General features: G+C 38.5%; 1 protein-coding gene across 3 annotated transcripts in view; it reads right to left on the reverse strand.

Annotated features, from left to right (window-relative positions):
* STAT4 (signal transducer and activator of transcription 4) overlaps nt 1-23,844 on the reverse strand; it is a 92,458-nt gene extending 68,614 nt beyond the window's left edge. For 2 of the 3 annotated variants that reach the window (XM_059928384.1, XM_059928382.1), the window contains exons 1-3: nt 23,752-23,844; nt 21,152-21,280; nt 19,705-19,849 (exon numbers count right to left, since the gene is read on the reverse strand). In XM_059928384.1, the coding sequence (XP_059784367.1) occupies nt 19,705-19,849; nt 21,152-21,279 (273 nt within the window). In that variant the 5' untranslated portion in view covers nt 21,280; nt 23,752-23,844. Of the gene's footprint in view, nt 1-19,704; nt 19,850-21,151; nt 21,281-23,575; nt 23,609-23,751 lie in introns of those variants that run through there. The other variant, XM_059928383.1, reaches the window with a different exon arrangement.
* Between the last annotated feature and the right edge of the window lie 510 nt (nt 23,845-24,354).

The raw sequence follows: 24,354 nt of genomic DNA on the forward strand, positions 1-24,354 counted from the left end.
TGTGTTTATAAGAATTCTTTTTTTTTTAATGGAAAGGCATTTTATTTTAAATATAGCAGTGTGCACATGTCAATTCCAAACTCTCAATCTGTCCCTCCCCCCACCCTTCCCCCCCAACCCGTAAACCGTAAATTTGTAAATTCGTTCTCTAAATCTGAGTCTGTTTCTGTTTTGTAAATAAGTTCATTTGCATCATTTTTTTAGAAGTATTTGAACACAGCCTCCTCACTCACACAGCCTCACTGAAGCAAAAAGAGCAACTCCATTCTCCCAGCTCCATAATTTCTTAGTTAAGCATATACAGGCCTGAAGTTGGACGGGCTGGTAAGTCCTGACCTCAGTAATACGCCTCAACTGCTCCTGAAGTAGTTGTGCGTACACTGGGCTCTCCCTTCTAGCTAGTGGTCACGTCTTGCCTCATGCTGTCAGACAGGTTCATAAACAATGCCAACCCAAGGGGACAAGAAACTGGATGTGTCTGGGCTGAGGAAGGGTCAGGGCTCATAGGCAGATAGGAAATTAAAGAAAAGCAAAGCATTAGGACTCAGCACTTTACTACTATGGGCCTGGGTTGGATCCCTGGTCGGGGGACTAATATCCTGCAAGCCATGTGGCAAGGCCAAAAAAAAAAAGTTAAAAAAAAAACAAAGAAAACCAAAGCAGCTGTTGGGCCCTAGGACAACTTAATGTGACTTGCAATAAAGCAACCTAGGCAGTCTCACACCAGGACACACAGCTTCATAAGAGGGGTCCTCTCTTTTCCCCCAGCCTAGCACATCTGTGCAGGTCATAGCCTGTCAACCATACTTCAAGACCTTGAAAGCTCTACTGTTTTGAAAACATCTGCCTTGGTCTTGTGCTTAATGCTACTTCATCAGACTCCCCAAAAGCCTATGCAGCATTTTTATTGTGTCTCATTAGGGCCCTTATTCATCTGTGCACAGTTGGACAGAATGATGCCCCCACTGTAGCAAAACTGCAATAGCTTACAGCTCCATGTTTCCAATGAGGATCTTGGGCTACATTTAAGTATTTGGGGGTCCAGGCTGGTCCTTGGAAATAATGACTTCTTACCAATGCACAGTGAAGAATTCCTTAATAAATTAGGTATCATCTTACGTACGTTATACCAGGACTATAGTAATCAATATATATCAGTTCTTGGGGGTCCAAAAATGTACTCTGATTCTACATATTAGGTCCTTTGTTGTTTTCAAGCAGGGCTACGTGAAAAGGCCAGATAAGATTGTGTCTATTATAGAGTAGCGCTTAATTCTTGCAGGAGTAAGGGATTAGTCAAATGGGATTAACGAACCTATGGTCATGGAACCTATGGTTTAAATGAACCTTATGATCATGAGAAAAACTTTGAATGATGTTGAATTGTCAGAAAAACTGCATTTACTTGGAATGTACTCTGCTTATAACATGAAATACTTTGGGTAAAGGTCATGACTGACAGATGGAAATCTTGATGGCTCCTTCCATTGTTTCCAGTTCCCAACATGAGACAAACATCACATGTACCCTTTGTCCACTGATGTCGACAAGAGGGAAACAGTTTGATAATGCAATGCTTTTAGACCTACGATCTGGTAACCCCCTTCTCTACAGGATCCTACTGGCCACTACATTCCAACCTGGACTCATGCCCTTGTCAGCTGGTCTTGTTGGTATACAATTTACTTTGCAATATAAAGTTTAGATAAAGAAGAATCAGCTTAGTCATAATAAACAAAAATAGCCTAATGAAAGTTGAGAAATGTTAAAAGTTTAGAAATGTTATTTCAGGTTAGAAAGAAATACCCCTGAGTACCATAGAAAATTATCTTCTAATAAAATAACTAGATTTACAATAAATTGGAAGAAATAACCTAAAAGATTTAGAAAAGCTTCTTTTTAAACGTAATGCATTCAATTAAGACAAAGGTGGCATATTTTGGGAATGGTCCATAACGGTTAACTTTCTTGGCTAAAGCAGAACATCACTAAAGCCTACCCACAGATTCAGCTCCAATGTAATTACTTGCAATTACTTAAATTTCCATCTGCTCTGGTAGATTATACACACCATGAAGTCAATATTCCCAACATCAGCAATGCTCCTGACAGAGAACTTCCTCAATGCATATACTTGTTGGATGAATGAATGAATGAATAAAAGTAAACTTATTCAAACTTCTCACAAATGACAATGGATTTGAGTGAAATACTAAATAAATCCTTGGGAATCCAGCATTTCCACTAGAAAAGCAACCCATTTATCCCCTCTATTTAAAGTGGCAAAAAATAATAAGATACATTATATGTGCTATCTACACATGATTTTTTTTTTTTTGCATTGCCTTGGGCAAGGTGTCTCAATCTTGGCTCCACATTACAATCAACTGAGGAGCTTTAAAAAATCCCAATTGAAACAGAATCTCTGGGATGGAGCTGAGCATGGCTAATTTTTAAATGTGTTTCTGATGATTCTAATAAGCAGGCAATGTTGAGAATACTGACTGAGAGGCACTCTTTCCCAAACTTGTCTGATCATAAGAATCACCTGGGTTGCTCAGTCCACAATACCGCTCGGTCCCGAGTGGTATCAAGGGTTTTTAATCTTTGCCAGTTTGGAAGATATTGTAAAAAGTGACCTCTATTTTGTTTTGACAGAGAAGCACTCGTTTCTAATTCTTTAAGGCTGCCTGACTTCAATTTTCATCTTCTATAGAGATGCCATTGCTTCTAATTTAGTGTCAACACAAAAGTAATTTATTGCAGGATTATTTTCCAGGCTATCCTGGGACATTTCTTCTTGTCCTAAAATAATACTTCTACAACTTTCATTAGACTATATCTTTATTACTGTAAGTCGATTCTCATCTATCTAAAGTAATTGCAGCATGTGATTAAGTGTCAGGGTGAGTTGTTCAGACACTAAGGGCTGGGGGAGTGCGGAGGAGGGAGAAATCGATGTGGATTTTAATGACATGGAGATAGGTCTTGGGCTGGTGAATGAATGCTGGGAGGAAAGGGGAGCTGGGTCCTGGGCAGAGGGCCTGGCAAATCATGAGCAAAGCATCTATCCTAGGGATATGAAATACCCATAAACTAAATCCACCGCTGCTCATTTCTTCTTCTGTTGCTTCTGCCTGGGACGCATCTCTCCTTTGTAAACTCTCTGAATCCTACCCCTCCTCTTCATAGTTCCAAACCACATCTTCAAGCTGTTCGATCAGAATTGGAAGCGGGGGCTAGAAATCTACATTTTTAACAAGTTCCCCAAGTGATTTTTGTAACGAAATGCTAACTTAGGGTGATGAATCTCTCTACAAAATTCAAGAGGAAGATAGATGGGACTGAATGTCCCCGAAAGAGAACCAGATGCAACAAACGAGCACTTCTGTCGAAATAAATCAGAGGTACCATTTTTCATTATTCAAACTGGCAAAGATGAAAACACTTTGCACCACTCAGTGTTGACGGTGGAATGAGCTTTTACACACTGCTGGTGGTAATGTGAATTGGTACGTTACTAAAGGACAATTTGGCAATTCTTATCAAGAGCCTTGACATTTTTCATACCCTTTGACATAGTAATTCCACTTTTAGAAATTTATCCTAAGGCTGTGGTCTCCACCTTGGCAATTTATCAGAATCCCCTGTGAAGCTTTTATGAACTACACATTTCTGGGCCCCACTCCCTGGAGATTTTGATTCTGTAGATTTGGGGCAAGGTCTGGGAACCTGGGTTTTGAAAATACTGTTGTCATTTGGGCTTTTTTTTTTTTTTAATTTCAGGTAATAGAAAAGTTAAAATTGCTGAAAGTTAAAAAAGTGAAAAAAAAGTGAAAAAAGTTAAAAGTTAAAAAAGTTAAAATCCTTCCCCATCCTCCACTTCCTCCCTTCACTCCCTGTGGGTAATCACAGAGAACATGTTGTTCTGCATTTTTTCACTCTATAACATATATTATAGTTATTATTCTATTTTAGTATATTCAGATCTAATATCTTACTAGCTGTTTATGGATATAAATAATTCAATTTATTTAACCATTGAGATCATTTAAAGATGGACATCTGAGATCATTTTCACATTCTGTTATCTTAAATAACAAAACAAAAAACATCATTGTATGGATATCTTTCTTTTTACCTGTGTGAGAATTTCTGTAGGATAGATATCCAGAAATGGAATTCATGAGTTGCACTGAACTTTGATATTGACAAACTGCTTTCCAAAATGGTTTTACTAAATGTGGCAGACATACCTACCTGTCCCCTCGAATTCCTGCTTCCTCTCTGATAGGATGCAGTAAGTCCTTTGAAGTGGAAAGTGGCAGCTCATTCAGAGATTACACTGCCTAGCGTTCCTTGCATGGTGTGGAAGGCGTGTAACTAGTTCTTGCTAATGGGATGCATACATAGTGTGTCATTACTAGGCCAAGGCATCTTAGATGTGGCTGTGACTTCATGCTCTTTCTCTAGCTCCTGTCTATCTCCAAAGACATCCCTTTGCAATAGCCAAGCCACACTGTGGAAGAAACTTGGATCCCTGAATTGCAATGAAAAGGAAATCCACCCACTTATCTACAGAGTAACCAATATTAAACTGTTATGTGCATGATAAATAAAATCCTATTGTCTGATAGTTTATTTAGTACAGTAACTAGTGTTATTCTCATTAATAATATATCAGTTTACACTCATGTCAATAGTGGGTATATTAAAAACAATAACTCTATAAGCGATTTTGATGCATAGAGTTAAAACCCACCATTCTAACAGAATAATCATAAATATGAATGAAATTTTGACAATAGGTATGTGTGCTTCACTTGTTTATATTGGTAAAAAAACAGGAAAAAGTAATAAATGTCCAATTAATAGGTGAATACAAATGATGCTGAAAAAGAATATTTAATGGCATGGAATGCCATTCCATGGTTGGTTGGTTGATTATTTAACTGACTGTATTAAGCTTAGGAAGGATATAAAACAATATCAATTTTTAAAATAAGTTGAAAGATATATTTGAGTAGAAATATTGGCAGGAAATATACTATAATATACTATTTTATAATACTATAATGTTAACAGTGGTTATCAGTTAAAGATTGGATTACAGATGATTTTCTTCCTTTTTACTTATCTATGTTTTCTAAACTTTCATTATTGGATGTACATCACGTTTGTGATAAGAAATAAAGTTCTTTAAAAATCAGTAGGTATGATATAGAGCTACATTAGCAAAAAGATAGAACCTACAGGAACTTAGAGATAGACCACCTATCAGGCTCTGGATTTGTATTGTTTGAGGGTTAATAAGTCATGACAGTTGGCTGCCTCTGAGGAGACCTGAAAAAGTGTTCACATGCTTATTTCATTTTTTTTTTAATTTTTAATTTATTTTTATTTTATTTATTTATGGCTGTGTTGGGTCTTCGTTTCTGTGCGAGGGCTTTCTCTAGTTGTGGCAAGCGGGGACCACTCTTCATCGCGGTGCGCGGGCCTCTCACTATCGCGGCCTCTCTTGTTGCGGAGCACAGGCTCCAGACGCGCAGGCTCAGTAATTGTGGCTCACGGGCCCAGCTGCTCTGCGGCATGTGGGATCTTCCCGGACCAGGGCTCGAACCCCTGTCCCCTGCATTGGCAGGCAGATTCTCAACCAGTGCGCCACCAGGGAAGCCCCCACATGCTTATTAAAAGGCCTCCTATAGAGCAGATTACCAACAAGTGCATGTTTATTAATTGATTAGCAAGGTTGGAGATTAGGACCAATATGTACAGCTAAAAGAGTTAAAGACATGGGAAATTAATAGCCCCCAAAATACAGTTTCTGTTTTCTAATCCGCGGAGAACTAGTTTTAAAAAATAAAAACCAGATGTTCTTCCATTCACTGATAAGTTTTTTCATTCACTGACAAGTGAATAATGGGAAAATGGGTTTAATTTGTAGCAGAATGACAAAAGAAGACATTTTCTGATGACCATGTTGGTATTGGAAGGTTACAAAGTCTGTTCTTGCAATACCCTTCCCTACAGATTTTAAATAACAGGAAAGAGATTGAAGTGGTTCAGCTGTGGTTTTCAAAACCAAAGGGTGGGGCTTCCCTGGTGGCGCAGTGGCTGGGAGTCTGCCTGCCGGTGCAAGGGACACGGGTTCGAGCTCTGGTCTGGGAGGATCCCACATGCCGCGGAGCGACTGGGCCCGTGAGTCACAACTGCTGAGCCTGCGCGTCTGGAGCCTGTGCTCCGCAACAAGAGAGGCCGCGATAGTGAGAGGCCCGCGCACCGCGATGAAGAGTAGCCCCCGCTTGCCGCAGCTGGGGAGAGACCTCGCACAGAAGCGAAGACCCAACACAGCTAAAAATAAATTAAAAAAAAAAAAACAAAAACAAAAAAAAAACAAAGGGTGGGACACCCTGGGTTATCCTTCTTTGCCCTTTGACTTCTTGCTTGTAGATGAGAATATAGGAAGGGGAGAATGAGTAGCGAGTGTAAGATACAATACAGCACTTTAAGATGATAATTATAGCACTTAAAAATGACAAACAAAAGTTAGATGTGAGGTTTTAAATTTCACTGTGCTTGTAAAGATGTAATGGAGTGAAAACTGGAAACTAGATGCCCAGTTCTAGAAGACTGGGTAAAGTATGGTGCGTTCATAAGATACGAAAGACCTGCAGAAGAACACTGTAAAACATTGCCGAGAGAGATTAAAGACCTAAACATATGGATGTTTCAGGTGATTACCAGAAGCTTGGGGGTGGGGGAAGATTGGGGAGATGTTGGTCAAAGGGCACAAAGTTGCAGTTATGTAGGATGAATAAGTCTAGAGATCTAACGTACAGCATGATGACTATAGTTAATAATGATGGAAGTACGCTAAGAGAGTAGATTTCAGGTGCTCTTATCATACACACAAAAGTGATAACTAAGTGAGATAATATTAATTAGCTTGACTGCAGTAATCCTTTCATTATGTACATGTATATCAAATCATCATACTGTACTCAATTTTTTAAAAAAATATAAAATATATTAAAGAAAAAACCCTTAGATTGTGGCTTTGTATCCCATCAAGTAATCTCTACTTTGGAGAATAAAAGAAGAGGTAACATTTCCAACTCATTTTATAAGGTTAGTATAATACTGATATTAAAACCAGATAAGAACTATAAAAGAAAAGGATATATTTGCAATAGATGCAAAATCCTATATAAAATATTAGCAAATCATTCAGCAGTATATAAAAAGGAGTTTATCTCAGGAATGTAACAATGGTTCAATATAAGAAAATCTATGTTATACACCTTAAGTATGGATTATAGGAGATAAGTATATAATTATCTTAAGAAATGCAGAAAAATCATTTGATAAAATGTAATATTGGTGGGACTTCCCTAGCGGTCCAGTGGTTAAGACTCTATGCTTCCACCACAGGGGACATGGGTTTGATCCCTGGTGGGGGAACTAAGATCCCACAGGCTGCATGGTGTGGCCAAAAAAAAAAAATAATAATAATATTTGTCAAGATTTCTAAAAATATCTGTAAATCAGGATTATAAGAAAATTTCCTTAACACCATAAACCTATAGCAAGCATTATCTTAATAAAACATTTCACCTGCTATGACTACTTCACTTCAATATTGTAATGAAATTCCTAACTGATAAGAGAAAGAAATAAGCATAAACTCAAAAAGGAACAACCAAATCTCTCCTTATTTGCAGATGATATGATCGTCTAGATAAAGTAAAAAAGAGAGTCCACACAAAGTTAGAATCAATAAGAGAGTTCAGGAAAATCTGTATTCAAACATCAGTAGTATTTCTATGCACTAGCAATAATCATACAGAAAGCGTAATAGAGAAAAAGATACCACACACAGATGGCCAACAGGCACATGTAAAGATGCTCATCATCGTTAACTATTAGAGAAATGCAAATCAAAACTACAATGAGGTACCACCTCACACCGGTCAGAATGGCCATCATTAAAAAGTTTACAAATAATAAATGTTGGAGAGGGTGTGGAGAAAAGGGAACCCTCTTACACTGTTGGTGGGAATGTAAATTGGTGCAGCCACTATGGAAAACAGTGTGGAGGTTCCCCAAAAAACTAAAAATAGAGTTACCATATGATCCAGCAATCCCACTCCTGGGCATATATCCAGACAAAACTATAATTTGAAAAGATATGTGCACTCCTATGTTCATAGCAGAACAATTTACAATAGCCAAGACATGGAAACAACCTAAAACTCCATTGACAGATGAATGGATAAAGAAGATGTAGTATATACATATGCACACACACACACACACATACGCAATGGAATATTATTCAGCCATAAAAAGAATGAAATAATGCCATTTGCAGCAACATGGATGGACCTTGAGATTATCATACTAAGTGAAGTAAGTCAGAAAGAGAAAGACAAATACCATATTATATTACTTATATGTGGAATCTAAAATCTGACACAAATGAACATATCTACGAAACAGAAACAGACTCATAGACATAGAGAACAGACTTGTTGCCAAGGGGAAGGGGGGTGGGAGATGGAAGAATTGGGAGTTTGGGATTAGCAGATGCAAACTAGCATATACAGTATGGATAAACAACAAGGTCCTACTATATACAGGGAACTATATTCAATATTCTGTGATAAAGCAAAATGGAAAACAATATGAATAAGAATATATATATGTATAACTGAATCACTTTGTTGTACAGCAGAAATTAACACAGCATTGTATATCAACTATACTTCAATAAAATATATTTAAAAATAAACATTAGAGTGCATAAAAAAAAGATACCACTCAAATATCAATAAAATGTAAAAAAAAAAAATTTAGGGATAAATCTAAGGAAAGATATACTATAACTTTATGGTGAAGGCTTAAAAATAACACTAAAGAACATAGACAAAGACCTGATTAAGTATAATGACATACCATGTTCATTGATGGAAAGATTCAATTATCATGAAAGTGGAATGGGCAGTGCAAAGGAATGGCAGAAGCTCTCCTAAGAAATTTCTAACAATCACTTTGTCATTGTACTGTGTTTTATTGTCTGAGGAACTTCAAAATCTTTTGTACTCCTGGAATACAAAGAGTTAGAGCTCTTGACACTTAGCTCCTGAGGAGCTGGTATGGGTTCAGAAAGACTACCTCCCCCTTCCCAGGTGAAGGCTAGTCCTAGAACGATTGTCTCTGACTCCATTTCACTTCAGCCCTTCCTCCTCTCCTGAGTTAGTACATCTTTTCCAGGCTTCCAGATGCTTAGTGTTCCCTTCTCTGAAAGGTTTCTCAGCTTTTGCTGCTTCTGGTCCCACCCAGTCCGAATTCTCTCACAGTTACCACACACTCTAAAAACACTTCTTCCCAAAGCCAATTTCCTCCATCCTTAGAAATTGCTGATCTCATCAAGAAAATCTTATCCTGTGAACTGAGTTTAGGGATCTAAACTACATTTGCAATAATGACATTATATTTGCTCCATTTATTTAGGGATACTCATTGCAACAAGGCAACATTCACATTTTCAACGTCAGTTGAACTCTTCATTTATTAAATAAGACACTGAGTCCTTACGATGTGCTGGGCTTGTGTTAAGCTCTAGGGTTGCAAAGATATATAAGCCAAGGAGCTCATAGCCTTGTGGAGGAGACAGGTAAGTATGTAGACACATTAGTTCCAGTTACTTCCCATTAATTTCCTACTGCACTTCACATAGAATTCATCAAACTCGTCTTGTTATCCCACTTCCTTCCCCAAACCTAATCTTCACTATGCATCAACATCATGTAATAACCCAGACTAAAACTCTCAATCACCTCTTATTTCTTGCTCTGCTCTCTCACACATTTCATAGCTGTTCACTCATTATGTGTCAATTCTTTTACCAAATTATCTCACAACTCCAGCACTTTTTTTTTATCCTTGTCATTGTCTAGCTCAGCATCCCTTGAACTACTGCAATAATGTGCAAACAGGTCTCTGTGCCTCAATGTTCACCTCTGCCATGCTATCCTCCACACCATTGCCATGAAGCCTCTGTCTCTGTCTCTATCTCTATCTCTCTATCTCTATCATCTCTATCTCTACCTCTTTCTCTGGAAGACTTTTTATTGTTCAGAGGAAGAAATAGAAGAGTCTAGAGGAGGAGAAATGGTGAGTTGATGGTGTACTGAACTACAGAGAACAATGAGATATTAATTTTTCCCAAAATAAATCCTGACAGAGATGAGGTAAGTTATGAAAACCTGGTAAAAGTAGGAAAGGCAGCTAGCTGTTTTTTAAAAGTTTAATATGGTACTGATTATATTCTCATTTCCACATCTTTCTACTGAGGCAGAAATCACAGATTCAAAGACAGAAAATAGGCAGGTTCTTGACTCCATAGGCACACAGGAGGTTCTTCTCATTTTTCTAGTAAACGTAGTTCTTGGCTACCTGTATCACTTTAGCACCTCACTGTGCACTTAGGAGCCCACTCAGCAGCTGGGAGTGATGTCACTATGTTCTCAACCAAAGTAGCCAATCAGAGGATTATGGTAAATAGATGCTGATGATCAACCAAGTACCAAGTACTTGGCTCTGGATCCTCATTTTTTTAAAGGAAGAAGTGTGAGAGATAGGTCAATTGAGCAAATCTTTTGTCCCTCAGGTCATTTCTGGAGAAATCAGTAATGTAAGCTCAGAGGGTACCTGGTGACTTGGTGAAAAAAACCAACAATGAACTTTTCATTGATAAATTACAATGGATGCCTTTAAAGTGATTTGGACCAATTAAAGGCAGTTACTCAATGCCTATGAAGTAAATCTAATTATACACAAAGTTTAGATAGCAACTTGATCATTACTCACTCAATTCACAATTTTAAAGCTAAACATAAATTGGTTTCTAACGGACTTGGATTATATTGACTAGCTTGTTTACAAGTAGATTTGTTTATTTTTGCTCCCATTTTTAACCTTTTATTATACTCACTTGTACAAAAATGTTTTAAGTGGCAAATACTAAGGTAACCAGTCTTATAAACTATCTTGGTTTTGACTAAGTATCTTTTTGGAAAGTTTCCAGGTCACAATGGATTTAGAACAGTGTAGCTAGCTTTCCTATGCGTCTTCATCTCCGTGAGATAGGGACAACTGAAATAAGAAACTAATTTTTAAAAAACTGTTGGCAGAATGATACAATTCTCCTACTTTTAAGGTGAATACCTGCTCAGCTTTTTCTTCACAGCCACCATGACTCTCCCAGCAAATGAAACACATGGATAGTAAAAGTCAACTTACGACACTGAACACTTTCATGTCCTCTTCCTCAACTGGTATCTGTGTTTCTCCACCCATGTTCTCAGTGGTGAGGTTAGTTGTCACACTAGGGCTATAGAAATCTATTGATAATTTATTCTTGGGGGTGACTGCTCTCTCTGGGGTTGGTAGCTCCTCTAAAGCTTCTGCTACAGTTGTCAGGCCGGCAGATTCAGGCCTCATCCCTGTGTCTGGACTTTCCTTGACAGCTCCTGGATAAATTGCACAGGTTTCATGTTTCCCAAAACCAAGAGTTGGACTTGATTTTTCATCATATAAATAATTTAAGTTTTTTTTTCCCTTGGGAACACCATAGCTGGTTTTTGTGTTAGGGAAAATGAAACGTATCCAATCTCTGGCTCATTCTCTAAATTTAGATGATCTGAGGAGAGGGAGAGTAGGGGCTGGAATGAGGAAAGAAAAAACTTTCAGCCTTAGGAGAATTCTCCAATATTCTTTTGCCTACAGCAGATAAGGGATGGGTCTTTCTAGAGATAAAGCTTGCTCTGTATATGTTTTATAAAAAACCTATATTCATGTCACACTTTGGCTTAAAAACCTTTGATGGCTCCCCATTGCCAAAGTCCAAATTGCTTAGCATGGCATTCAAGGTCCTCATACAACCCCCCTTTAATGCTTGAAGTGCGAAGCTTGTTTGCACGATAGGGATTCCCCTGTCTTGCTCCTGCTTTTCCCTCTGTACGTGATTCCCTTTCCTCCCTTTTTCTCTTCAGAGAGTTCAGAATCATCCTACTGGAAACAGCTCAAATGTTCCCACCTCTGCCAATTATGACTGCAGATCCCTTGACCATGGTGCCTACAACACTGCATCATAAATATTTATCTGCACTTTGGTCTCCATGCTAGATCGCAGACTCTTTGAACATCAGAGTTTTATCTATGTCCTTGTCCCCTTGTATTTTCTGCAATCAATACAAGCCTGCTGTTAAAATCCATACGATGAAACCAATATTCGATCAACAAATGTCTATGAAGTAGGTACTTAGTATACCTACTAAGCAAATTATATGAGCCCTACTTTAAGAAATCCAAACTATCATTTGGAATTTAAAAACATGTGCACTATAGACAAAGTAATTATTTCACAAAGAGGGAAAGGACAAATCGTTATAGACAAGTAATAAACTGTGAGAAAAAACTTAATAAGGAGGGAGAGCAATCTAGGTTTGGATAAGATGAAGGCTTGGGGGGATATGCACAAAATGATCCATGAATAAAGTTTCAGGTGGGTGGGATCTTGAGTTGTTCACGCTGGATTTCTAGTTTAGTGCGACGTGCACAGGACAGGGATTGTGATGCACACACCATCTACCTTCTGATGGCTGTCCCAGATTACACAGCAAACAAAATCTTGACAGCTAACTCCCATTTCATCTTAGATGGCACGACATGCAGGTCTCTTAGCCTTTGAAATATGAGCATTGTGATGTTGGCATCAGGTAATTTTCTCAGAGGAAAACAGATTTTGGGGGTGTGTGCTGAGGAATTGGGGAAATAACTGTGGCCTGAAAATGACGCACTGGCTGCCGCCCATGTGCAGAAAATGACCTGAAAGACTGAACCCTCCATTCAGCTCTTTCAGAGTTAACACCGAGTGGCTACACCAGGCTCTGTTCAGGTTGGAGGTTGAGGTGGCCTCTCTTGCATGTGGTGTGCAGAGAGGAAGGAAGAGGAGTGAACTGAGAAAACAGCATGAATTAGAGGATACAATCTGGCAGATTCAGAGCTGCTCAGCAGTTAAAGCAACTTTTTTCTCCCCCATATCGCAAAATAGTGTCTCCTATCCTATTCTTCACTTTGTCATGTTAAAAATCTCACATCACCTGATACTCAGAACCAACAATAGGTTTTTTACAGACAGGACAGGAAGGAAGCACTGTTTGCCCAACTTCTGAGGAGCTTTCAACTCCAACACGTGTTTTTGTTCAGGCAAATCCAAACACCTCTGAGAAAGAGGTGTACATGGGGGTACAGGGAATAGAACATGCTAGGTGTGGGTTGCCTTTGCCCACTCCCCCTCACACACAGAGTCTAAAACTCTCACTAATTGACTCATTACCCTGGTGGGTGAAAAATGTTCTGTAGGTGGTGGGATTACTAACCACAGACTTAACACCAAAACCCTGAACTCAGCCTTCTAATAGATGGAGTTTTTTTCTACTTTCAGACAAGTTTGTTGTTGCCTGTTTCCCCTTACTTCCCTAACACTAATTTGTGAGGGGTAGCCATAGAAGTTCCCATAAGTTAAAAACAAAAATGCAGGAGGTGTGAATTTTTTAGACTGTAAGCTTCATGACTTCCTCCAATTGTATTCCTAGTGCTTAAGATGTGACTGATAACATAAGAACTTATTAAATATTTGTTGACTAGATAATAAGATTGGTTACGTGATATTTATAAAAGACTCAGTATAAAGTGACAGACAAGGTATGAAAATGAAGAGATGGATTCATGTGCCTATTAGCAAATGGTAACAAAAAGAAAGCCACACAATAAAGTTTCAAAATGTAAACTTAATAAAGGGGTCAAAGAGGATATTTTACATTAATTTTTTAAAAGTTGCATTCACCAATATTATCTTCTACTTATGCTCCTCACAACATAGTAACAAATACACAAAGCAAAAACTTCTAGAAGTTTAGGAGAGCTGATAAACCCACAGTGATAGAAAAAGATTGACTTCAGTATGTTGCTTTAAAAAATCAATGGAATTTTCTAACACATCTCCCTGATTGTTCCTTGACTAACTACAATTCATTTGTCAGAGTAAGCTTAAAGAACAGAAATCAGTTCATGTCACACCTCTGCTCAAACCTCTCAATGGTTTCCTATCACACTCAGTATAAGACTCAGATTCCTGACCAAGGCCCACAAGCTTCTATACAAGACAGCCCAGCTCACCTCTTTGATCTCATCACTTTGTTATTTCATGTTTTAGATACATCCTTGAAAAAACTACAGTTTGTCTTAGAATTGCTAAGTTTTGTCCACATAATGGATATTTTTTTCTGATATATTATTGGGCACTTTCAATCTTTCATGCACTCTATTTTCACTTTTTGTAGTGGTACTTTTGAAATTTTAGCATGTGCGCTTAACGTCTGTGTCAGATTCCCTTTCATAGTTCCTTCTGTGAGCGTATCTTTGTAGTGAACTTTTAATTTTGTATAATAATTGAGCTGGGTATAGAAGTCTAAGTTGATGGATATTCAGCTATCCAGTATATATATTGGATATTGGATATATATATATATTCAGCTATCCAGATATATTCAGTACTCCAGCTCTGTGAAGAGTTTATTCCACTCGTCTCTCACTTAATACTGTTTTAAATTTGGCTTTCAGTTTCTCTCTCATTTTCACGTAGGTAATAGATTTGGTCTCTCTTGCTACTTTTAGGACCTTTTCTTCCTCTCTGGTGTCCTGCAGTTTCTTTTCATTTATCATGCTTGGGGCCTGTATTTCTAGAATCTAAGAATATATGACAGCCACCAGGTCAGCTCCTACTCACAGTTCTGTTTTATAGTTTAAAATTTTTTTTGGTTCTATAACTTAAAATTTAGATTAGTGGTTACTGCAGGTGGGGAGAGAGCAGAGTGGAGATGGGGGTGGGGGCACAGGAGGCTACAAAGATACTGATAGCAACTGAGTATAAAATGTCAATAGCAGCCTGCCCTACTATCTGCATATATATATGTATGTGTGTATATATATACATATATATATATGTATGTATGTTAGGAATGATGTTCATGAATTATTAATATGGTTATATCTGGGGAGTAGATTTTAGATTATTTCATATTTTCTTTGCATATTTTTGTATTGCTTCAATTTTTAAAATTATGAATATGCACCATTTTAATTTTTTTAGTCCTTCTGAGCGAGAAAGAGAGAGAAGAGTTGTTAGAGGCTGAATATTTGTGTCTCCCCAATTCATATGTTGAAATCCTAACCCCTGATGTGATGGTATTAGGAGGTGGAGCCTCTGATAAGTGATTAGGTCATAAGGGCAGAGCCCTCTTGAATGGAATTAGTGTTCTTTTAAAAGAGAACCTAGAGAGCTTCCCTGTGAGGTTACAGGAAAAAGACAGCCATCTATGAACCAGAAAGCTGAATTAGACACTGAATGTGCCAGCACCTTGATCTTGGGCTTCCTATCCAGAACTGTGAAAAATAAATGTCTTTTATTTAAAATCCATCCAATCAATTGTATTTTTGTTATAGCATCCAGAACAGACTAAGACACAGACAGGAAGATGAATAAGGAAAAGAGATTTTCACTAGAAAGTCCAAGAACAAAGATCCAGCAATCAGGCTCCAAGGTATTTACCCAAATGTATTGAAAACTCATACGCACACAAAAACCTACACATAAATGTTAATATCAGCTTTGTTTATAAATCCCCAACATGGATAAACAAACTGTAGTACCGCCATAAAAAGGAATATCATTCAGCTATAAAAAGAGCTATCACGCTACAAAAAGACACAGAGGAAACTTAAAAGCATATTACTAAGTGAGGAAAGCCAATCTGAAAAGTCTACATACTGTATGATTTCAACTATATGACATTCTGGAAAAGGTAAAACTATAGAGTAAAATGATTAGTGGTTGCCAGGAGTTAGGGAGTGGGGGAGGGACGGACAAATGAATTGGTGGAGCAGAGGAAATGTTTAGGGCAGTGAAACTGAAATGGTGGATACATGACATCATGCATTGTCAAAATCTATAGACTTGTACAACACAAAGAGTAAACCCTAATGCAATCTTGGACTTTAAGTTAATAATAATGTACCACAATAGGTTCATCAACTGAAACAAATGTACAAAACCAATGCCAGATAATAATACGGGAAACTGGGGAGAGGCAGGTGGAGAGGGAGTATATGGGAGCTTTCTGTACTTTCTGCTCAATTTTTCTGTAAACCTAAAGCTGCTCTAAAAAAATAAAGTCTATTGTTTTTTTAAAAAAAGTCCTAAGAACAGGGCGAAGCATTCTTGAAATATCTGGGACAGATATTTATTTTTAGCAAATCCTAATACAGTCCTTACCACATGCTTTACAATTTTTTTTTAATGCTCCTAACATCCCTGTGGGGTAGGTACCATTGTGATTCCACTCACACCGCTGAGGAAACTGAGGCCAGAGAGTGTAAACATCTTGCCCTGAGCCACACAGCAAGGAAGTCACAGAGCCAGGATTCAACCCAGCATATTCCTTGCTCCTGGCCTTCACCTGAGTCTACCTCCCCCCTTAGAGGGACTAAGGCAACCTGGACATTAGTGTTCACTGCTTCCACCTCGGAGATTGCCTTGACTCTTGGTTCAATGGTTTTGTTTGTCTTTTATAACAAGCCATTCCAAATTCTTATCAGAAGTAGGTGGGACATAAATAGTAAATTAAAATATTGAAACTGGAGATCCCAGTTGCTCTGTCAAGGGCTAAAATAAATTTACCTTATACCTGCTTAGTTCCCCTGATAGCATACTGTTTGTTCTTTTATGCTATAATAGTTACGATGGATTGTATTTAAAATGCCAGAGGATGAAAATGTTCAAACCAGGTAAGAACAGTGTCATTATTCTTTCAGCAGGAGGTTTTTTTTTTTCTTTTGAGGGGAGGGGGATCTTGTTTTATCAAAAAGACTTGTCTTAACATAATTGGCGATGTTCTGAATTAATATAAATACCCAATAAGTATAGCTTATAAATCAAAGGAAAGAGCAAATGATTTGTCCATTCAAAATATCCTAACCAGGGAATTCACTGGCGGTCCAGTGGTTAGGACTCTGAGCTTCCACTGCAGGGGGCATGGGTTCAATTCCTGGTTGGGGAACTAAGATCCCACAAGCCTCACAGCACAGCCAAAAAAAATAAATAAAAATAAAGACAAAATATCCTAACCAATCAAACTGTTTTGGGAGTCTCTAGTTCGTAGTAGAACCATGCTGGGTACTGGAGGGAAGAGGAAGGTCACAAAAGGAACTCAGACTTTCAACTTCAAAGAGCTTGTGACCTGCTTAGACACATCCAGCACAGATGAGATACTGCTTATCTTGCAGCCCATGCTCCGTGAGGAAAGAGAATAAGGGGTAAAGCACTGGTGAAGGCTTCCTTGCTGCCCTGGGACCTCCACAGCTCCTCGAGGGATGAATGGGAGCTGGACTGGAGGAAGAGAGGTGGCAGAGCATTCCTGGTCATGAGACTGTCACGGACAAAGGCCCAGAGTCATGCAATAGTGAGCTGGTTGTGCTCAGGAACAAGGAGTAGATCTATTTTTCTGGGGCAGGAATGTTGAGGAGCTTGGGGCAGTTTATTGGAAAAGGTCGGCAGAGACAAGATGCTGGAAGGCCCATGACATAAGCAGAGACGTTTGTGCTTGAGCTGAAATGTGACTGGGAATTACCGCCGGTTCTTGGGCTCCCTCACAATCTTATCCCCACTCAGAAAAATGATGGGCTGGACACTTACCCTTGATTTACACTAAGAAGATCCTGCTACTTTCCCTATCAACAAAAAGGTCCCTTTTTTGAAAGGCTATTTTTTTTTGCCAGAATAAAAACTTCAGTCTTTCTTACAATCCCAAAAGGTAGATAATAATCAACCTCATTTACATGAAAAGATATAGGAATTTAGAAAAATGAAGTGACTTGCCCAAGGCCACATTTTGAGAATCAGAATTTCCAAAGGCCATGCATCACCTATTTTACCCACCCATGTCCCTCTAGCAAAGACCAAGGGTCAGCAACCTTTCCTATAAATGGCCAGATAAATACGCTTAATACAGACACACACGCACGCGCGCACACACACACACACAATACACATATACACATTTTTATTTTAGGCTTTGGAGCCGTACAATCTCTGTCACAACTACTCAACGGTGCCACTGCAGTGCAAAAGCAGCCAGAGTCAGTACGGAACTGACTAAGCAAGCTGCATTCCACTAAAATACAGAAATTCGAATTTCTTATAATTTTCATGCCACTTATTTATTTTACTTTTATTCTTTTTCAACCACTTAATGTAAAAGCCATTCTTAGTCATGGACCGTACAAGAACAGGCAGCGACCACATTTGACTTGTGGGTAGCAGTATGCCAAACCCCTGTTTTAGGTTTATTGATTAGAGCACTAACTAATGAAGCCAAGGTTAAATGTCTTACCTCTGGAAGAGATAGTTTGCTTTACACTGTGAAAAATACTGTTTTGTTGGCAACAAGTTCATTTCCTACCCCCAGCAAAGTGTCTTGCAAACTTGTAGGGGATTACAAGGGCAAAGGTAAAAGTAAAACAACAATGAAAAAAATCCAATCCAAACAACAATAAAACAATAACAACAATTAAAAACAACAATCCAAACAACAATAAAAAATTAATATCTATGTCTCTCTCACAAGTGTTAGTAACATCAAGCACATTTCTATTATAGTCTAGGAAAATTTTTGTAAAAATGCATTAATTGTAAGTTTAAGATTCTAAAGATGCCCCACTGAGAAACGGCATATGTATATTTCATGTTCTCTAATACATTGTATAGGCACTCAGTAAATATTAGAGCTGTCCATGTTCAGAGTTTGTTTCATAAGCATCTCTGTGTTTAGGTCATTATTAGTCTGCCCTTAATTCTTTAGATCTCTGTTTCACTTACTTCATTCATTCATCCCTTTAATCAATGAATATTACACACCTACTATATGTCCAGCTGTGTGGTGGGCACTGGGAATTCAAAGCTGAATATAAAGTCCTTGCCTCAAGTAACCCACAATTTGAGGGAGAAGAAAAACAGAAATAACACTAATGTAGAATGTACTAAATGCTATGGTACAGATGTGTTGGAGGTGTTATGGGAACACAGAGAGATGGGCTTTGCCTGGGTGAACTTTTGGAATAGGAAGCTACAGGGCACCACAGAATGCTTTTGAAGGAGGTGAAGTTTGAACCAAATCTGGAAGGATACATACAACCATAATGCCTCCATCTATGAATGAGAACAATACCAACTCTAAATTGTTACGTAAGAGACAAAGGCAAGGGAGGATGGAGAGATAGCCACGAACCTAGCATCTTTCAAATCTCTGTTCCACATTCTCAATTTGATCATAACTAGTAAACAGTCACATGCAAATCACATACCCTCCCACTTGTAGTGTATTTTAGATTCAAAAGTTGGTGAAAAACAAACATTGGGTAATGAAATAAAATTGAGCACAAAATTTAAAATAGTAAGACAATTCAGCTTTTTCCCTCTTACATCTGGTTTGGAACTAAGATAAGGCTACATTTTTTTTTTTTTTTTGCTAAATTTAAGACTTGTAAATCCAAATATTTTTAAAAAGTAGAATGCATTCTCACCTGAAGGACTTTCCTAATTCTTTTTAGGTTGTGTATTAAAAGCAGATTTTTCTCTTTGGAAACGCGACCTAACTGTTCATCCAGTTGTATTAACAAGTTTTGAAGAAGAATTGTTGCCATGGTTTCATTGTTAGATGCTGCCTCCCTAAAAAACAAAAGTGTTATTACACAGCAGGAAACAACTTAGTAAAATGTCTACTTTTTTTTTAACCATAATCATTTTAAAGTGATAAATATATCCCACAGTGATAAGCATTTACTGGTTTTTAAAAATTAAATTGTACACATGAAAGTATATTCAACATCACTAATCATTAGGGAAATGCAAATCAAACCATGAGGTACTACTTCACACCTATTAGGATGGCTATTATTGAAAACACAAAATAAGTTTTGGTGAGGATGTAAAACTGGAACCCTTATATATTGCTGGTGGCAATGGAAAATGGTACAGCCACTGTAGAAGACAGTATGGAGATTCCTCAAATTATAAACAAAACATTATATACAATTTCACTTCTGGGTAGATACTTAAAAGAATTGAAAGCAGGGACTTGAGTAGATACTTGACATCAACATTTATATCAGCTTTATTCACAATAGCTGAAAGGTGGAAACAACTCAGATGTTCACTGAAGGATGAATGAATAAATAAAATGTAGTAGATACATACAATAGAATATTATTCAGTCTTAAAAAGGAAGGAAATTCTGATACATGTTACTCATATGAATGAACCTTGAAAGAATATACTAAGTAAAATGTCAGTCACAAAATAACGAATACTGTGTGATTACACTTATATGAAGTACCTAGACTAGTCGAATTCAGAGACAGAAAACAGAATAATGGTTGCCAGGGGCCAGGGTGGAGAGAATGAGGAGGAGTTATTATTTAACGAGTACACAGTTTCAGTTTGGGAAGATGAAAAAGTTTTGGAGGTGGATGCACAACAGTGTGAATATACTTAATGCCACTAAACTGTAAACCTAACAAATGGTTAAAATGGTAAACTTTATGTTATGTATATTTTATCACAAGAAAAATTTTAAGACAACTATTTAAAGCAAAAAATTTTTTTAATTGTACAAGGTGAAAATGTTTGTAAAGCATGTTAAGAAAAATATTTATATTGAGTCTGTGATAGAGAATTGATATAAACATTAGATTTACTTCTTGTCTTTTTAATACTTAGAAATCGTTGGAGTTTAGCTTATAAAAAACAAAGCACTAGAACCATTAAGTTTTCATCTACAATGGATGAACCCAGAAAGGACAATGATTCTCCTCCGTTAAGGAAGCTTTCCAAATCCTCAAAGAAAGTTCTTTACCTGATAAGAATGTATCAACTGAGTCAAAAGTGGACCATAGAATAAACCCATGTGGATAGAGCATAAAGCATTTGTGCATCAACCTCTAGGGAAAATACAATAATGTTTGATCTTACCAGTCTTGATTTTCAATCCACTGGGCCAACAGATGCCGAATTTCCATAGGAAAGTTGTCATCATAGAATTGATCAACTTGCTCCAAAAATTTTATTTCTAACTGTTGGACTTGATTCCACTGAGTCATACTACAAAGAAGAGGGAAAATTAGAGTTTAAAAATAATGTTAATTAATAACTATGGTACATGTTTTCTTTTTTTCTTGGATTTCAGACAAAGACAATGTTGTCCATCAAGTAACTGGAGAAAAAAATTTCTCTTCTCTTATAGTCACCCAATGAAAGAAAACAGAAATGCTAAAACGTTTTCAATCCAAAGATAATGTAGTCCTGAGCTTTTTCCTACGTCATCACTAGTGAAGGAAACAAGATTCTTTCTCCGCCCCCAAGCCACGTCCTTCTTTGTTCTAACAGAAACTCTGGTTCCGCCTTCTCTAGAAAGCTTTCACTCCCGCTCAACACCCCTCACCCTACCCCACACCTGTGTACACAGGTTTGTATTCTCAACAAGCTCCTTCCCTATCCCTTGCTGCCTCTACACTATTAGGCTTTGAGCAACTTGAAGGCAAATAACATACTCAACTATACCTCCTAAGACCCTCTTAGGGCTTTATGTGTGAGGAACACCCAATAAAACCTTCTTTTATATAAAACTGCCTAATCCTTCTTTCTTTATTTCAGATTTGTCTGGCTTCTAGAGTCAGCCTTATGTTCCAAGACTTCTAGTCTAATTCAGACTTATCTTTATGAAGAGTTTCATGTATACACTTTCATGGGCTCTAAATTTTTCAGTTCAAAATACCTCTGGACAAATAAATATTTTTCTTTCTCTCTGTAATGATCCGCTATGGCTGGGCAAAGCTTTTAAAGTCTACTTTTTATTAGTCTCTGATGTGCATCCGAGGGTAGTTAAACCCTCAAGATACTTAAGAAGAAACCACACTTGATACATAGTTAGCAGCCCGTCATAAAACAAAAGTATGTGTTTCCCCAACATAACCCCACTCTGTCCAGTTTAGAAGCTTTAGACATATTTCTTAACTCAGGGAAATTAATATGACATCTCTCCTTGAAATTACAGTATTTTACTTTTTTCAAAGTCAAATTTTTTATTGTTTTGTCAGTAATTCTAGATCAAACCGAAAAAACTTTTATGTGATCAATCACGATAGTATTTCAACCTATCTTGTAGGTAAGTTAAGATTTACTTTTGCCTACAGAACATCATGATAATAAATTTCATATATTTCATATACATATTCCTCAGGTTTCAAATGGAACCATTTGGGGGCACCTTTTCCCTGACCTAAATGTATTAGAAAAAGATGATTGCCAATGTTTTGCTTAAAGAAAGCAACTGGAAAAAAGAAATGTTTCACTTTCCTATCACTTTATATTTACACATAAAATCCTAGGTGTGTTGTAAGTGCTCATTAAGTGCTCATTAAGAGAAGAATGAGTGGCACTCCTGATGCTACGAATAGCACAGGTGGATAGTATTACCCCAGCTTTAAAATGTAAAAAATCTGAGGGACACATAGGCGAAACGACTCTTGCCCAAGATGCGCAGCTCCTAAGGATCAACCTGAGGTCTCCTGACGCCAGACATGGTTGTCTTTCTAGATGCTGGGTGTAACCATATTCCACCCAAAATTGGAACATTTGTTCCCATGTTACTATTGCCATTGCCCTGCTCTATCAATTTATTCTAGTTAATGACAAGAGAACAGGTGCTGAAAATAGCATTACAATTGTAATTGCTACTATTGTTAAACCCTTGCTATGATTTGGACGAAAATCTGTTTTCTAACTAAGAATTAACTGGACTGAACCCATCCTAAAGTTAGAGAGATCACTCCTAGGACCTGAGTCCATCCTCAGAGAGCTGAACTCAAGGCTGAAAAGGGAAAAGATAGGTTCACAGTCTTAGGACATTCTTTTCTGTTGCAGCTTCTAGAAATGCCTTTTTAAAGGATTCTAAAAACGTCTTTCACTCTCTACGGGCTAATTCTCCCATCCCAAGAAAACTATGGAGCATTTCTTTTGAAAACTGAGTGCCTGCCTAGTCTCTTTGAATGCCTGGTCCTAGAAGATCCCTGTAAACGGGCATTTTGTCCCACTGCCAGGCAGCTAATGGTGCCACTTTGGTTCTGAGATGAGCCGCAGCATGCAAAGGAGGCGACCTGCCCTAAAATATCACTGTTCTCCTCAAAGCCTCAATCACTAGCTACCTCAGCTGCGGGGCTGTCTGCTGAAACCGAGGCACGCAATCTAATGTCAGACATTACAGTTGAGAGAAGACGGCTAAGAAAGTGAAGGGGGCGCCCACTCCGCCCTTTGCGAGGACACACCTCCAAGCAGCCACAACGGTCCCACCCACCGTTCACATTTTCGGGGCTCGCCGAGAGACCCGCCACGGCGCACCTCTGGATCGTGGAGTCGATCGCTTCTTTTTAAAACTACCCATCCTCAGCTAGGCTAACGTGAAGTAACTGTCAAAACAGCAAGGAAACAGCTAAGGCGCCGCAGCGTCCAGCAGAGCATTTCCTGGCCCGCGCTGCTCCGGAGAAGCAACGCCAAGGTGTGGTCTGCCTCCTTACCTGGCTCTCTCAGCCCGGGTCCCAGGCGGTGCTCAAGTCCAAAGTCGGAATCGCCCTTCAAGGTCCCCAGAACCCAGCCGCTGACACCATCGTCAGTAGGGGATTTGCATTTCTCCTCCCACTTGAGGCTTTCCTGTGCGTCAGCGTTGAGTCTCTGGGACTTTACTTGGGTCGTTCCCACCCACTCTCTCTTCTAGAAAAGCTAAAGACCAGAAACAGTCTGGCTGAAGCCGCTTTGCAGGGCGCCCTTTCCTCATCCCCATCAATCACTCCGGCCACTGCCTGTGGCCCGTGGGTGTCAGGAGGAGGGGCGTGGGAGGGGGGGGGTCACACACACTCATTTTCTTCCGGTTTCCCCAGACCATCTGAGACCCCCTGCAGACTTACTTGCCTGGAGCTAAATTCCTGGCTTCCCAGCCTCCTCCTTACAGACTCCACTCATCTTGGTAAGAGCCAGCCCCTGGGATGAAAGGGGTACGTCGCCAGGATGAAAACAGCAAATCGAAGACTTCACTGTGCGCGGATTCCAGCAGGGTCTGCTCGCCGGGAGGAGGACAACCTCACCCAAAGGTTTGGGCCAGCTCCTGTGCAGGTGGACTCCTG

Source organism: Balaenoptera ricei, chromosome 7 (genome assembly GCF_028023285.1).
Source record: "Balaenoptera ricei isolate mBalRic1 chromosome 7, mBalRic1.hap2, whole genome shotgun sequence".
In the NCBI taxonomy this organism is placed as follows: domain Eukaryota; kingdom Metazoa; phylum Chordata; class Mammalia; order Artiodactyla; family Balaenopteridae; genus Balaenoptera; species Balaenoptera ricei.